Below are 16,192 nucleotides of genomic sequence, written 5' to 3' on the forward strand. Positions count from 1 at the left end.
AGGTGAGGCCATCTTTTGGATCGGGGCACCGCCTGGTCCATAAGGTCAAGGGCTCGTGAGAGAGTGGGTCAGGGGGTGAGCGGAGGGGCAGGAGTTCAGGAAGGCTGAGCGATTCCTCAGTGGGAAACAGGATATTCAAGGCGGTGGTTTCAGTGTGGAAAGCAGGAGACCCCAGTGTTCGTTCGGGGCGTGGGAGCAGGGAGAGGGAAGTGGAAGAAGAGGGATGGTGAGGAGTAATCCCTTCCCAGATTATTGAGACCCAAGAATTCAGAAAGCTTGGCAAGGAGCTCTGGAAAAAATGGCCCACGTGCTTTTCTTCCTGGGGAAGGAAGGAAAGATGGTAGAAGAGGCGAGGTCCGGACTAGATTCAGGGTTCGGGGGTCACAGCGCCTCCAATTGCCTGTAGGGAGGGAGAGGCTCCGGAACTCGGCAGAAAGCGGCATCCTGCTGGGCGTCCGGTGTGACGAGCCTTGTAGAGCTCCGGGAAAGCGAGCTGCCGCCTAGAGCGGGAAATTCGGTTGGGCAGCGGCGTTGGGCCTTCAAATGTCGCTGCCGCCGGACCTCGGGCGGCTTTTACCTATTTGGCTCAAATTCTGGGCTCTAAAGCCCGGGCGAAATTGTTACTTTTGCTCCGACTGGGCCCTGTCGCATCGTCAGGTTTACAGGCTGGACCCAGCAGAGGCTTTTCTCTTCGGCCCATTGGGTCCACCTGTGGTCCCTGAGCCTCGGGAGACTCGGTACGTGGCCCCCGCCCCAGGAGAAAGCCAGTTGGTGGCACTTGTCTCCGCAAATTGGAAAAGATGTGCCTGCGCTCACCTGCGCGCGGTGTTCTCCCCACCCCGGGAGAGTTTAGTAGTAAAACCCAGGGGAGTTAGAGCTTAAATCACTCTGGCCCTGCGGAGCGCACAATAAAGGAGGGAACTTGAGACCTACAGAAACCGCGCGGGTCGGGAGTCACAGGAGCCGCCAGGCCCGATCCTCGCAGGCTCCCCAGCCGGGTGGAGCCGGGGTTTGTCTCAAACAAACCCTCTCCCCTCCCGGACGAGGGGGCCAAATGAGACCATTCAATTAAATGTTTAATTGCGAATTCTGGTATGGTTTCTGGAAGGTTAATCACAGCTGTCTCAATTATTTATGGCTTTTTGGCAAATTTCCGACCAGATAAGAAGTATATTCTATTGTGAAGCGTCTTGCAGGAAATCTGATAAATATTTGATTATTCCTTTCAGCTACAAGGATTCTGCGTCCACGCCCCAAGACCCGCGGGGCAAGCGGGATTTGGGAACTCCTCCCTTGGTTGGGGCGCCCCGGGCGACGGCGGGTCGCGCAAGGAGCCGGCCGCCGACACCTGGCTCCCGGGCCCTCGGGCAGCGGAGAAGCCCGGGCCGCCGTCCTGGAGGAGGGCGCGGGCGCCAGGGCCCAGCCCCTCGGCCTCCCGGGGTCGCGGCGCTCAGCCCGCCGGCGGCTCGAGGTGTTTCTGAGCGCGCCTTGGCGAGGGTCCGGGGTCCTGGGTTCGGCGCCCCGGGCCGAGTCGCCGCCGAGCCCTGGGAGCGGCCTCCGCCGAGGCGGCAGGGACTTCCCGAGAGTCGGTCCCACTGGCCTCGGAGCCGCCGTCCCCGCCCCGAGCCCAGCCGGGCTTCGGCCCCGCAGCCCGACCGCGCGGAAGACGCCGGGTCCCGGGCGGCGGAAGTACAGAGCGCACTGGGATGCGTTCGCTTTTTCTCTTTTTTTTCCGTTTGAAATTGGATCTCTTTATTTTCTATTTGCAAAGGAGTAAAAACAGCATATACAAAACTCGGCAGCCTTGTGAGGCTCCAAAACAAGTGTCCTGAACATTAGGTAGCTAAGTTTGCTTTCAACAATCCGATGAAACTTCTGTATTTTCCAGTCCCCTCCGCCCCCAGTCTTGAATCTGATACGTATTAAAACCATTTTTTTCCCCCGACCAGATCTTTTTTCTTGGTAATGTTTGATCCTTATCTGACAGAAATTATTACCAATGTCACTCAGTGACCGGCTTAGCACTGACCGTTGGCTTAAGGTGGAGAAACGATGAGAACAAGATATGAAAAGGTCAACATCTCCTGGCAGACACTCCTCCCGTTCAGCTGTGAGGCGTGCACAGGAGTTGAAAACTTAAATTCAGAGCCCTTGTGACCGTCTGTTTTATTTTTACTTCGGTTTTCATTGCAGTTATTTGAGAAAATACTTTAGGGTGATTCACTATGGTTGATCTTTTTGGATCCCTAATTTTTATTCTGGAGAATTTCAGTTCAGCGATGCTATTTCTATAGGAGACTCTCAGTATTGGCCGCTAGGAAACTTTAAGCAGACCAACGAATATAATGCTTTAAATTCATTTCAAATAGCCCCCAAAACATATTATGTAATTAGAATGTAAAACTGTTATATAAACATCTTTCACTCAAACCTATAAAAGGGAAATTTAGAGCAGGTTATCTTTTAGTAAGTCTTTAATTAAGATACTTCCGGAGTTGGAATTAACGTTTTTCTTTCAAATTTGTATTGCTTTAACAAGAAAAGTCATCATTGCAAACAGAATAAGTTATTTTATTACAAGAACAAAACAGACTTGCTAATTTTATGTCTAATTTTACCCACATTACAAATGCAAAGAATATATTATCATAGGATGTAAGTTACCAGACTCCAAAATATTGTGCATAAATGAAATAAACTCAACTTGCAGAATTAGAAAGAACATTAAAGTATCTACAGTCTTTATAAATAGTGCAAAGTATATACCATATCTACAGAGTATAAACATGTGAAAATGAACTTCTTAAGGAACAGTTAGAATGTTTGATCAATTTAAAATATTAATGAGGGTACTCAAATATACAACCAACCAAAACATTTATTTTTTCTCTTTTTTTAAGAAAAACTGTCGAGCTTCTTCCCAGGCCTGCTGAGGAAATCTGTTAGCCAGCTCAAGATAGTCTTGGGAACCAAGACATTTTCCTGAGAGAGGAAAAAAAAGAAGAGTAAAATTAAAAAGAGTTAAATTCTTCAAAATTTAAGAAATGAAAATTATTTTGATATCTGAGTACAAAATGGAGACATACTCTTCAAATAAATCATGATGCAAATTTAAGTAAAGGTAACTGATCTATATCTATCTATAGTATAAAATATATAATATATATTTTCATCACAATCTATTTCATGCTTCTAACCTATTCAGACATTAACCCCTATGTAAAACATTATGAAAAACATTGGTTTTGGACTCTGGAGTAAGAAAATAAGTAAATAAGTATGGTAAACAAAATAAAGTGACAGTCATGTATTCCATCCTTAAGTTAGCCTTGAAAGGCTAAATCTGTATGTAAACTTTACATTTATTTTCTAAAATAGTCTATTTAATCTAAAACATGATTTTAGTTTAAACATAACTTTAAAAATGCTCAGATCTGGCATTCAGTCACCTAACAAAGCAGAGGGAACTATCAGGAGCTTTACTGGCTATTGAAACAAACGATCTCATGGCCGGCCAGTCATCTAGCAGCGAGTATTTGAAAAACAGAATTCTTCCTCAGCAATAAGAATGTGGTGCTGCCAGGAGCTGCTTTACACTTAGAACTTAGAGGTTCACCTGGGCAATGAACTCAACATCTTGAAACATCGTGAAACATTTTTGGGGGATTTAATCTAAGCAAAAGGGGAACAGATGTCCAAGGTGCAAACTGGCAACTTAGTGTGGCACCATCATTTTTTAAAATCAAGTAAGCATATTATGAGCTGTCACCAGTAGAGTGATGACTTTTTCTAAGCAAAGCAGAGAACAGTTCCCTATTTGTTGTTTTGTGGATTAACCCATAGTAAATCCACATTGGGGAAAGCATGAAAGTCAGAGAAGATGGTCCCTTGGAAAAGGAAAGAAGGTTGAAACCAAGCAGACAGAGTCAGCCCCTGGGACTTCGCCTGCCAGATAGGCAGCAAATTGTGACTCATCCTTATGTCAGGAGAAAGAGGAAGATAAAAGAATGTCTATACTTCTTACTCGCAAAAAAAATTGCTGTACAATTAAAAATAAATACATTAGAAGATTTTTCTAGGCATTTTCATAAATTCAAAATTTAAAACATTGTTTTGTAAGGTATAGTAACAAATTATGCTGATTTCTCTCTAGCCTCCAACAGCTTAAAAAAAAATGCTGTCACTGAGTCAAGGCAGAAGTGAACTTGCACACTAACGCAGGCTTAGACAAATGGTACCAACTATGATGCTGACTTGAATTTCTAAAAAGGGGCATAGCTTTCTGTTTACTTCTCTGAGTGCCTGAGCCAATAAAACATGACATTTTTTCATGATATTGTTACAGTTTTAGTTATATTATCTTTTATGTACTTTTCAACACCTGCCCACTATAAATAATGTGTGTGTGTGTGAGACAGACAGACAGACACACACACACACCCCAGAGTGACCTCCCCTTCTCCCAAGTAAGGGCTACTGAATGGGTGCCCCATAGGGTTTTGCTGGGAGTAGACCTCTGGCCACGTTAAAGACTATCAAACTAATGGAAGAATTGGGGAAAATCTGAATTAAGGTCTCATTAATCAGAGATGCTGTCACGAGAGCCAGACAAAGAGCAACTTGTACTTCTCAATTACAGTGTGGGTAGCTCACAGTGTGGGTAGCTCATTTAAAATGCACTTTAAAATTCTACATCTCAGCTCTGATCACAGGACTCACCTCAGCAGGAATGCTATAGGGAAAAAAACTTTGTAAATCTTTTCGCCCCTGAACTGTGCTGTGCTCATCTGATGGCTTTTTCGTCATGTAGAACAATTTCACACTTTTATTTTCAATAAAAAATTCAAGTACTTGAATTTAAGGGGGTGTATGGGCTACTATCAATGACGATTTTATTCTGAACATGGAACCAAATGTATGTGATTTCAGCATTTATGTGATAATGTAGGCCAATATTAATGATCTGATTGTCTCTTGTATTGCAAAGTAGCTCTTTAGTAATTATTCGCCATTTATTATACCTTGCATGAGGTGAGTATAAATGACATAAAGATGTTTTGTGCTTTTCTTTTACTTCCATAGATTTCTCTGTATATTCTGATGTACTCATGCTTGATGACAAAATCAACTTCTTTATTCCCTGAAATATATTTGTTACCCGAATCTCAAATATTTTAGGTGATGTAATAAATTGATTTCTCTAACAGTTTCAGAGGGTTGAGTGAGAAATGTCCAGCTAACAAACACATGACACTTAATTTCAATAGAGACGTACCTTTGGGCTGATAAGACTGAGTATCTGCCTGACCTGGAGTCTGTGCAAAATCCTGTGTGAAACGAGAAAAGTGTTTTTTTAATACCAATGCTACGAACAGAGAATTTTGCTGAGCGTGGCTTTAAAAATGCTTCTGAATTCTGAGGCAACTATTTTTTTTTAACATCTTTATTGGAGTATGATTGCTTTACAGTGTTGTGTTAATTTCTGCTGTATAACAAAGTGAATCAGCTATACGTATACATATATCCCCATATCCCCTCCCTCTTGCGTCTCCCTCCCACCCTCCCTATCCCATCCCTCTAGGTGGTCACAAAGCACCGAGCTGATCTCCCTGTGCTATGCAGCTGCTTCCCACTAGCTATCTATTTTACATTTAGTAGTGTATATATGTCAATGCTACTCTCTCACTTCGTCCCAGCTTACCCTTCCCCCTCCCTGTGTCCTCAAGTCCATTCTCTATGTCTCCATCTTTATTCCTGTCCTGCCCCTAGGTTCATCAGAACCATTTTTTTTTTTAGATTCCATATCTATGTGTTAGCATACGGTATTGTTTTTCTCTTTCTGACCTCCTTCACTCTGTATGACAGACTCTAGGTCCATCCACCTTACTACAAATAACTCATTTTCATTTCTTTTTATGGCTGAGTAATATTCCGTTGTATATATGTGCCACATCTTCTTTACCCATTCATCTGTCGATGGACACTTAGGTTGGTTCCATGTCCTGGCTATTGTAAAGAGTGCTGCAATGAACATTGTGGTACATGTCTCTTTTTGAATTATGGTTTTATCAGGGTATATGCCCAGTAGTGGGACTGCTGGGTCGTATGGTAGTTCTATTTTTAGTTTTTTAAGGAACCTCCATACTGTTCTCCATAGTGGCTGTATCAATTTACATTCTCACCAACAGTGTAAGAGGGTTCCCTTTTCTCCACACCCTGAGGCAACTATTTTTGCATGAATAGTTTGGAGCCCAAATATAAAAGCTGAAGAAACTGACATGTAATTCAGGTTCTCATACGTTTAAATCAAATAATGATGACTCAAATCTTGCTAAGTATCACCAGGGGCCAGGTTGCTGCCTCCTGTGGAAAGTACAACTTTGTTTTATATCTAACAAACTGAATTCTTTAGCCAAATACTGTCTTAAAATATTGACAGATTTTTAACATTTTAAAAAGCACAACTATAAAAGCCCTTACGTATTCTGCAGCTGTATCTTTTTTTTTAATTGAAGTATAATTGACATACAGTATCATATTAGTTCCAGGTGTGCATCATAGGGATTCTGTATTCATATACATTCCGAAACGGTCACCACGATATGTCTAGTTATCATCTGTCACCATACAAAGTTATTATATTATTGACTATATTTTCTATGCTGTACATTACGTTCCCATGACATTTATTTTATAGTTGCAAGTCTGTACCTCTTAATTCCCTTCACCTATTTTGCCCACCTCCCACCTCCCCATGCCTCTTTCCCAACCACCAGATTGTTCTCTGTATCTATGAGTCTGTTTCTGTTTTGTTATGTTTGCTTGTTTTTTATATTCCACATATAAGTGAAACCAAATGGTAAAATTGCCTTTCTCTGTCTGACTTATTTCATGTAGCATAATACTCTTTAGGGCCATCCATTCTGCAGCTAAATCTTAAAGTCTAGTAATTTTACTCTTAGATGGAACATGAAAAATGTCATCTATAATATGTAAAGTTTCAGGAACCTAGGGCAAACTACTAGCTCTTATTTTTAATATAATTTTCTGGTAACTGTTAATCATCTAACACAGGGGACCTTGAAGAACCATTTTATAAACTAAAATCCAATGTATTTTCATTCCCTTGAGCACAATTATTTATAGAAAAAAACCAAACTTGATTTAACTCCAGCAATCTAAAGTGCTATCCCAAATAAGCATTATAAGAAATTTCTGTATTATTTATAAAATCTGTGTGCTAAAATAAAATGTATGTTAAATGTGTTACATTTACATTAAATTACATTTAATTGTGTGTTAACTGTAATGGAGAAGAGTTGAATTAAAGTACTCCGAGATCAACATCACATGAAAATAATAATATGATCCTTACTTTAGATTCTGATACCATTTATAGTTTTATAAATTGTTTTCCAAGCAGTTGCAAATGTAAGGGACTAAGCTGGTACAGATGCAAAATTGTCTTTGCTCAACAATCACTCTCTTGGTTCAACAATCACTGTCCTGGTTGAGGCCTCTCTGCTCATGCCATGAAAAACTGCGTATCACCTCCCTGGCAGTCCCTGTCCCCCTTTCTTGCCTTACTTTTCTCCAGAGCACTTAATACCATCTGACATGCTATTTATTTTACTTACTTATTTGTTTTTTGTTTGACTCCCCCCATTCTAATGAAAGATCTTTAAAGGAAGGAATTTGTATCTGTGTTGTTTGCTGCTGTATTTCCAGTGCCTAGAGCAGTGCCCAGCACACCGAGGGCACTAAAAAATTACCTGTTGAATGAAAGAAAGAATGAATTTTAAGATCACAGTCTTAAAATTCTCTATAACATATTTTCTGTTTAAATTTAATCCTAAGGCTGTAAGAATATCTGAAGAATCCTAAATGTTAATTATGATGGTTATATAAAAATTCATTACGATTTTAATTATTAATCACAAGATGTTCTTTGAAAAATCTGTACCCTACCTATAGATCTGAATATCTTTGAAAAATTTTTCAGAAACTGGAATCCAGACTCAAACAGAACAATTAAGCTGAAAATAAAACATTTCTAAACAATTGATCTAGTATGTTTATTAACTGATCATCTAATAGAGGATGGATAGTTTAAGAAATGTAAACCACTAATTGCCATCTAAGGTGAAGAAGGCTTGGGGGACTCTTTAGCCATCCCAACCAGCCGGGCACAGTTACACCCTTTCAAAAGTGATATTCGTGTATCAGCCGGAATAAGGAACAATGACAATACAGAGCTCTGCTTTCTGTTTCATTATTATGAACAGAAAACACTGCCTATTAATCACATGTGCATCATGGAACAAAAACAGATTGGTTTTAGGGTGGAACATTTGAAGGAAAATGGAAGATTTTCAGCAAATAATGATATACAATGACAGAAAAAAAAATCACAGGATTAGCTATTAGCAAATGTTAAAGAATAGCCAACTTGATTTTCTATTGTCAAGACTGGGTTAATTTAGATGTGGAAATACTGCTTTGCTTTGCTACAGCACTAATTCTGATTCCAGTCCTACAGAATTTAACTGGATCAGAAAAATATAAGGCCATACTTAAACGTTTTAGATTTAAGAAAAAGCAACATAACAGATTTTTATTATACACACACAGGCTGTGTGTGTATTTATTTATTTAAAAATTTATTTAAAATATTTATTTAAAAATTTACAAATAAACTGACATTTTAATTGATCTTTCTTCAGCAATCATTATCTTTTCCCTATAAATAGACAAAAAGCAAGATGAAATTAACAGTTAAAGCCTTAAAGAAGTCTTTTAAAAAACATTTCCTTAGTGCAGGCTTACCATTTCATTAATTGGAAAAATACCCTTTTCTTAAAATCCTCCAAGTAGAAATTATACAACACTCAAACCCCAGTTTTACTATCATGATATTTTAGAAATTAATTTCAAGCACAGAAATATGTGAAAATTTTAAAAGGTGGCGTGGATGGCAAGAATAAACAGCTGGTTCGCTTTTACTTTTCAATTGCATCAGCTTACACACAGAGCCAGAGACTTAGGCATAACACAGAAGGTACCTGAATGAACGTGGCCAGGAGAACACAGCTCATCTCCTGCTCCAGAATGATCTTGTTCTGAAGATTGTTGTAACAAGCAGCGATAAGTGAAGGGAACAGCCATTTGATCAGCCGTGGGTCACTGAAATACTGGAAGGGCAACTGGCAAAGCTTCTGCAGCACCGTCGGGTGGCGGCCGGACTGCACGATGACCTGAAACAGAGGAGGAACCCCAGGTCAGCTGCCAAAAAGCCCCGGCCTGCCTGCCCTGTTTCCCCCTTCCCCAGCCAATAGTGCCAGTAAGAACCATGGAGAACACGCTGAATAAGTGTAAGGAGGAAAAAAAAAAGACTCCTAAACTCCTTACCAGAGCTTAACTTAAGTGATATTTGAAAGGAGCAGAAAAGAAAGAAATCTCATTTCCTAACTTAAGGAAAAGATTCCAAAAGTTCTGCACCCATTTAAAAATTCTTATAATCCACGAGGAATCATGCATTTATCATGGAGACAGGCTGCCTGTGAAATGGGTTCAGGATACACACTGCTTTAACAGAGTGCCCCACCCCTCACTCTTCCCCTTAAAGCAAAACAGCCATATTCCTTAAAACCTGCAAAGAGCTCACTCACAAGAAAGATACCCTTTCCTATAGTCCTGCCCACTAACCTAGCTCACGGAATATATTGAACGCAGATAGATCTATTCTGTATGCAGACAAACCCTTGGAAAGAAAAGGGGATTGTAAAGGGAATGGGAACAGTTTCAGCAAACACAGGCTCCAAAAGTTCCTTCCTCCGATCCATACAGCTTATCTATGTTTCCATCAGTGCCATTGAGTCTAAAAGGAGAATTGTTTAGATAAATGAGACTGTTGTCTTGAAGCAGTCTAGGTTTACAACTGTGTACATTTTAAGAAATGGGGCAATGCAATTAATGGGCTTGCAGGGAAGCCCTCCTAACTTACTCCCTAGGCCTACATGATAAACTAAGAAATGTCAAAATCAGATCTGTTTCAAGTAACCTTGATTAGACTGTTCTAATATAAAAGAGCTGGGTGACCCAAAGCCCACTTCTTGGTATAGGAGGAAGCTCAGGGAAGGTTAGGAACACTGTAAAATCTAAGGTCAAGACCGTAAATTGTACTTGGAAAAACACAGTTTTACAGGTACACACCCAGACAGGACTGCATTCAAATTAAAACCAGAAGGACAGAATGAAACAGCAGAGGCAGGAGAAACATAAATTACAGGGATTTACAAGTTTTCAAAGTACTTTTAACAATACTTTAAGAACACACTCTCAGATGATAATGCAGTTTGGTTTAAGAAGAAAATCAACAAAGTAATAGTTCACATATTTTAGTTCAATAGCTAAAATGACATCAAAAACCTTTAGAGAATGTTGATAGGGACTTGTTAATACCTTCAAATCCAGCAGGAATTTTAAAGACTTGCAGTGTGACAATTCGGCACATGGCTATATGCTGCCATTTCTGACACTGGCTGAGAAAAATATGCCCTATCGTCCACTTTATTGATAAAGCATTTGCTTACATCTTTATTTTAATTATTAGCTACAAATTTTGTAGCACAGCCAAATGATCATCACTTTAGAATTTATAATGATACCATTATTAGAAGTCTCTTTTCTCCCTTTGGACAAAAATTAAGAAGAAGTCTTTTCTTTGGAACTTCACTGTTGAAATGCTATCATTGTAAGACTCACTAATTGAAAAGACATTAAACTGGACAGTCTGGTTAGCACAGGCACAATGTTAACTCAAAGATGACGATTCCTGGTTCCTGGTAAATTAGCCCAGAACATGAGAGCTTAACCATAACTTATTCCACCTGGACTCCTGACTCTCGCTGGGGTGAGGCAGAGCGCCTTGGGGGTCAGTCCCCTCTGGGAACAGAGCTGGCTATCAGTTGCCTGTTGAAAAAGTGAGTTTACAGAGGTCACCAGCAGTGTAGTGAGATGACCTGCCAGAGGCCACTACCTTTAAGTCCTCAGACTGCGGAAGACACAAATGGATGCAGGCAGTTTGGTTACCTTGGGGTAAGGAGTTCTACCCATAGGACTAACTATGACAGGACTCAACCAGATTATAGGTAAGGGGTCCAGTCCGTGAGAGCCACACCTCCTGGCTTGGCTGTGAGCCAGAGTAGGACATGTAGTCGTCACTGTCCCTCAAATCACACTTCAGACATTGTGGGGAGACAGGATTAGGAGACCCCGGAAGTGGCCAACCTGTAGCACTGAGACTCAGTTGGCGAGACTACTCCTGGATAATTCAGGTGGGCTCTTGGCACAGAGTAGTGGCAGTTTGATGTCATGAGCACAGCTGAATAATCATCTGAATTAGGCTAATAAGCACTTCCTGTAGGGGCAGGGAAGCAAGGCTGGGATGCAAACAGCCTGACCTCAAAGCTCAGGGCCTTGGGTACCAGGAGAGAGTTTCCTGAGGGGCTTTTGACAGATTAGGGGATGAAGGCATGATTCAGTTTTACTTCATCCACTCACTCCCAGGCCTTAGGGGGTAGGTCAAATGTCACCTTGGACTACTTAAGCTTTCCAAAATCAGTAGAAAGTCAATAGAGTGTCATCACGGGACATGAAGTTCTTGCTGAATGAAAGAAACGTACATAAGAGAAATCTCAGACATACAATATGATGTTAATATGTCTCTCTGTATGCCTTCCTCATGGAGCTGCAACTAAATCAATAACTGCTGGTCTGTCACCTTTGTCCAGACAAAGGGCTGCCAATAAGGCCTAAGGTGGCACTACCCTGAGCCTGGCCAGGCCACCTGCCCTTCCTTTCAAGACACACAGGCCAACACAAATATAAAGAAGCTTTTCACAGAGCCCCTTTCCAGAGTACTGCACCAAGGGAAGGATGTGACCTGCCTGTAGATTTCTTTGGTGGCCACAGTCGTCAGAGACAGTAGGTAGGGAGCTGGTGTGGCCTCAATAGTAATGAGAAACCTCCTCTCAAACATGATGTCCATTTTCAGATGCAGAGTAGGGCTCCAAGGAAACCAAGGGAATTTCTAGCAACATTCAGAGCAAAAGAGACTGAAACTGAACTTGCCTCTTGCTCTTAGGTGTGATTCTAAAATAGGTACTAACTTAAGAAGAACTAGGAGATCTGAGTTCCTGCCTTCACTCTAGTCACCAACTAGTTGTGTGACCTAAGCAAATAGCTCAGTTGCTTTGGGTTTTAATTTTTTAAAAAGTATACTTTTCATTGAAGTATAACACACACACCCATTAAGTTAATAGCTTGATTTTTCACGAAGTGAACCTACCTGTGTCGCCAGCACCCAAATAAAGAAAGAGAACACGACCAAGGGTTCTGGGTCTTTAATATACTCTTTCTCACTGAAAATTAGATTCCTGCATTTTGAATTTAAGACAAGTCACAGAAACTACTTGACTGTATTAGAACATAAGATCTCTCTTATGTTCTTAGCACTTCGAGGCCTTCTTGGATTCAGTCTCGATCAATCATTCTCTGGAGAGAATTCTCCTTTGGTCTTCTAAGCAAAGGCCAGTGGGCCTAATTCCTCAGTCACTGAAGAAAGACACTTTTTACCCAAATGCCCTGGCACTCACCACCTTTTTCTTTGGTATCATTGGCAAGGGGTTGGGGGAGGGAGTAGGGAGAGGGTAAGAGAGGAAGTGGGAGAGAGACCCTCACTTCCTTTTCTTTTTAGAACTATCAACAGTTCTGGGAAGAAGGGGCTTTAGAAAAAGGAAAGTTGCATGCTGCCAACGTGTGCTATAGTCTGTGGAAAGGGGGCCAAGAGGATCTGAATGCTGGCATTAAAAAGGCATCTGGGAAAAAAATAAAAATAAAAGGAATCTGGAGTAGACAAGTGGACATGTTGATTCTTTCACCTGTTGATCCCTGACTACCCATTAAGCCTTCTGGCTCCAGTCTTTGCACTTCCTACCAAGTGAAGCATAATCTGGGTGCACTGAGTAAGACAGCCAGAAGAGAGCTCTAAATTCAGCGGACGTTTGCTGAATGCCTCCTGTGAGCCAAGTGCTGTTGGGGACATGGACAGGAATCAAGTTTTAGCTCTCAGGGAGATGAAGTATGTCCACAGTAGACAATGTTACAAAGAAGCCTGGGTCATCAGAGAGGGAAGGATAAGGTACTAGGGGACCCCTCACCTCCTTCCTTAGGCGAGGAAGGCTGCACTGAGAAGGTGGGTTGGACCTTCAAGGCTAGATCTGATCTGAGCACTGAGAATTGTAGGTGGAGGAATTTTAGGTGGAGAGAAGAAATGCCTAGGTTCAATAACCAGCCTGTCTTTGTCTGCTCAGGCTGCCATTACAAAATACTATAGACTGTGTGCCTTAAATGACAGAAATTTATTTTCGCACAGTTCAGGAGCCTGGAAGTCTGAGATCAGGGTGCAGCATGGTTGGGTTCTGGTGAGCGCTCTCTTCCTGGTTTGCAGACTTGACACCTCAGTGTGTCCTCATGTTGCCTTTCCTTAGTGAGTGCACATGGAAAGAGAGATCTCTCTCTTCCTCTTCTTATAAGGCCACCAATCCTATCACATTAGGACCCCACCCTCATGACCTCATTTAACCTTAATTAACTCTTAAAAGCCCTATCTCCAAGTACAGTCACATTGGGGGTTAGCATATGAATTTTGGGGAGATACAATTCAATCCATAGCTCAGGTCTGATTCCTCATCACCCCTGGCCAGAATAAAGTTTCATTAGCAGGCTACCCTCACTAACCAGGTGGATCTTAGAAGTGACTTGGGTCAGTTGTCTCTCAGTGGGCATAAGCCGTGAATCTGCAGGCTCAAGGGTGCTTGGTGTTAGGTAGCCCTGGGCTCTAGGCCTGGCTCTGGTCAGTTAACCAGTTAGAGCCTCAGTGTTCTTTCAATAAAATAGAGGTAGATGGCAGCCTTCAGGGTTTACATGAGGATCAAATGAGACAGTGTCCGTGACCACAATGCATTAATAAAAAACAATGTTAGTTATGAGTGTTTGGTTAGCTCACCAGCTCTGCTGCTCTGAGTCTTCTCCTGCCGGATCTGGCTTCCCTACACTTGCAGGACCAGAAGTCCCCTCCCAGCGTGAGCCCTAATGAATGCTTTCCATCATCCCACCCCCATCTCTCCATAAGGGCTGCTCATTACAACAGGGCGTCTGGCAGCTGCAGGCCCTGCTCTGGCTGGGACTCATCAGCAAGCTTAATGCCACCTGGGAAGCCACCGCGGTGGCCTCTCCCTGGCCCTGCCTGCACAGGAGACAGCTATGCAAACAGTGCTGGGGATGCAGCTAGGACCTTGTGGTGGTGGGGTAGGAAGTACATTCTGAAGGCTCTGAAAAGAAAATCCTAGCATAAGCACGATCCAAGAAATGCAGGTAGTAGTACAGAGAAACAGTCTTAAGCTTACTCTGTGTGTGTGTGTGTGTGTGTGTGTGCGCGCGCGCGCGTGCACGTGTGTTTTGAGGTTGTTGTGCTAGACTTGTCAATCTGAAAACAGAGCAGGAAGGGCCGAAGCTAATAGGCTGGTGTTGTGGCCTCCTGATTCAGACCCAGGAGGAGCTTCCCTCCAAGCACTTAAGGAAATCCTTAAGCCCAGGAAGTCTTCCCAGGTAGCACAGCCTGAGAATGCCTCTCCTTTTCAACCCAAAGACAAGGCAGCAGCTATTACATATTTAAGTGTGTGTAGCTTAATTCCTAGTTCCAGAAGGGCAGCAACTGTATCTTTTACTCTTCTGTCCTCCATTGCTCTGCTACAGGGCTAGGCACATCAAAGTTACTGGAATGAATGAATCAAAGTGACAGAGGGTCCCTAGTTAACAAATTCTTCTGTGCCTTACCTTGGGGGAGAATCATACCACAGTCTCTTCGCATGAGGTATAGATGCCGTTTTCTGACTCGGGGGCCTCAATTGTCTCCACATCATGTTGCCTTAGGTCTGCATAGCTAGTCCCTTGTCATAGACTGAATGTTTGCATCCCCCCCACATCCGCACTCACACACCAGTTCTTATGTTGAAATCCTAACCCTCATGTGATGGCATCAGGAGGTGGGGCCTTTGGGAGGTGATTAGATCATGAGGGTGGAGCCCTCATGAATGGGATTAATACCCATATAAAAGAGACCCCAGAGGCCTCTCTAGTCCTCTTTCTGCCATGTGAGGATACGATGAGAAGTTGGTAGTCTGTAACTTGGAAGAGGGCCCTCCCCAGAACCTGAACAGGCTGGCACCTTGACCTTGGACTTCCAGCCTCCAGAACTGTGAGAAACAAATTTCTATTGTTTATAAGCTACCCAGTCTATGGAACTTTGTTATTGCAGCCCGAACTAAGACATCCCTAAAGAATGGATTTTGTGATACTCTGTCTCCTATCCTAGAAGGAAGTTGGGCTTGAGATCCTCAGCATCCTAGGCACAAACTCAGGGCTCCCTGGCCTGGTTATAGAGAGAGGTCTGGAAAAAATCCTCCTCCTTTGTGGGTGGTGGGTGACACTGGTCTCTCACTTGATGTGAAGGAATCCAAAATCTTCTAGGATATCATGCTGCCAGAACCTCAGCAATACCCAACACAGCAGAAAGCCTGTCACTGGCGGAGACATTACTCAATAGTCTATAAAGCCCCTTTCCCTACATTGTCTGAGTCTCTAAACACCCTGTGAGGTGGGCAGACAGGGATGACTATACTCTTTTATAAGAAGAGATCTAACGCTTAGAAAGTTTGAGAGACTTGTCGCAGGTCCGCCAGCCAGTCACTTATGGAGCTGGGCCTGGAAAACTCTTACGACTGACTGCTGGCTTTTCTCTCACTGCTCAGGCCTGTCCAGGGCTATGAGACACTCATGAGGCTGCCCCTTCCTAGGCAGAGGGGCTCTCTGTCACCTGAGCTCATTCCAACGACTGGCTGCCAGCCAGCTTCTCGCACAACTTTGCCAGCCCAGATGAAGGTGAGGATGACATACTGTCATTCTAAACAGACTAAACCAATTGACATACACAGATTAAACCAACACAAAAGGCCTTTCTTCAAAACCCTATATTCTGTTTGGCTAGGTATCAAATAACCAGTTCTCCGCTATGTGCTGGGCTGTGCTAAGGGCTTCTCTCAAATGATCAGACCTAAGAACTTGAAAGAGA

General features: G+C 42.4%; 1 protein-coding gene across 3 annotated transcripts in view; it reads right to left on the reverse strand.

The window, feature by feature from the left end:
• Window positions 1-1,742: 1,742 nt before the first annotated feature.
• Window positions 1,743-16,192, reverse strand: part of SCAPER (S-phase cyclin A associated protein in the ER) — a 475,492-nt gene continuing 461,042 nt past the window's right edge. For all 3 annotated transcript variants that reach the window (XM_036843858.1, XM_036843856.1, XM_036843857.1), the window contains 3 exons: window positions 9,063-9,254; window positions 5,276-5,327; window positions 1,743-2,982 (listed from right to left, as the gene is read on the reverse strand). In XM_036843858.1, coding sequence (XP_036699753.1) covers window positions 2,879-2,982; window positions 5,276-5,327; window positions 9,063-9,254 — 348 coding nt within the window. In that variant the 3' untranslated portion in view covers window positions 1,743-2,878. The remainder of the gene's footprint in view (window positions 2,983-5,275; window positions 5,328-9,062; window positions 9,255-16,192) is intronic.

Source organism: Balaenoptera musculus, chromosome 2, assembly GCF_009873245.2.
Source record: "Balaenoptera musculus isolate JJ_BM4_2016_0621 chromosome 2, mBalMus1.pri.v3, whole genome shotgun sequence".
In the NCBI taxonomy this organism is placed as follows: domain Eukaryota; kingdom Metazoa; phylum Chordata; class Mammalia; order Artiodactyla; family Balaenopteridae; genus Balaenoptera; species Balaenoptera musculus.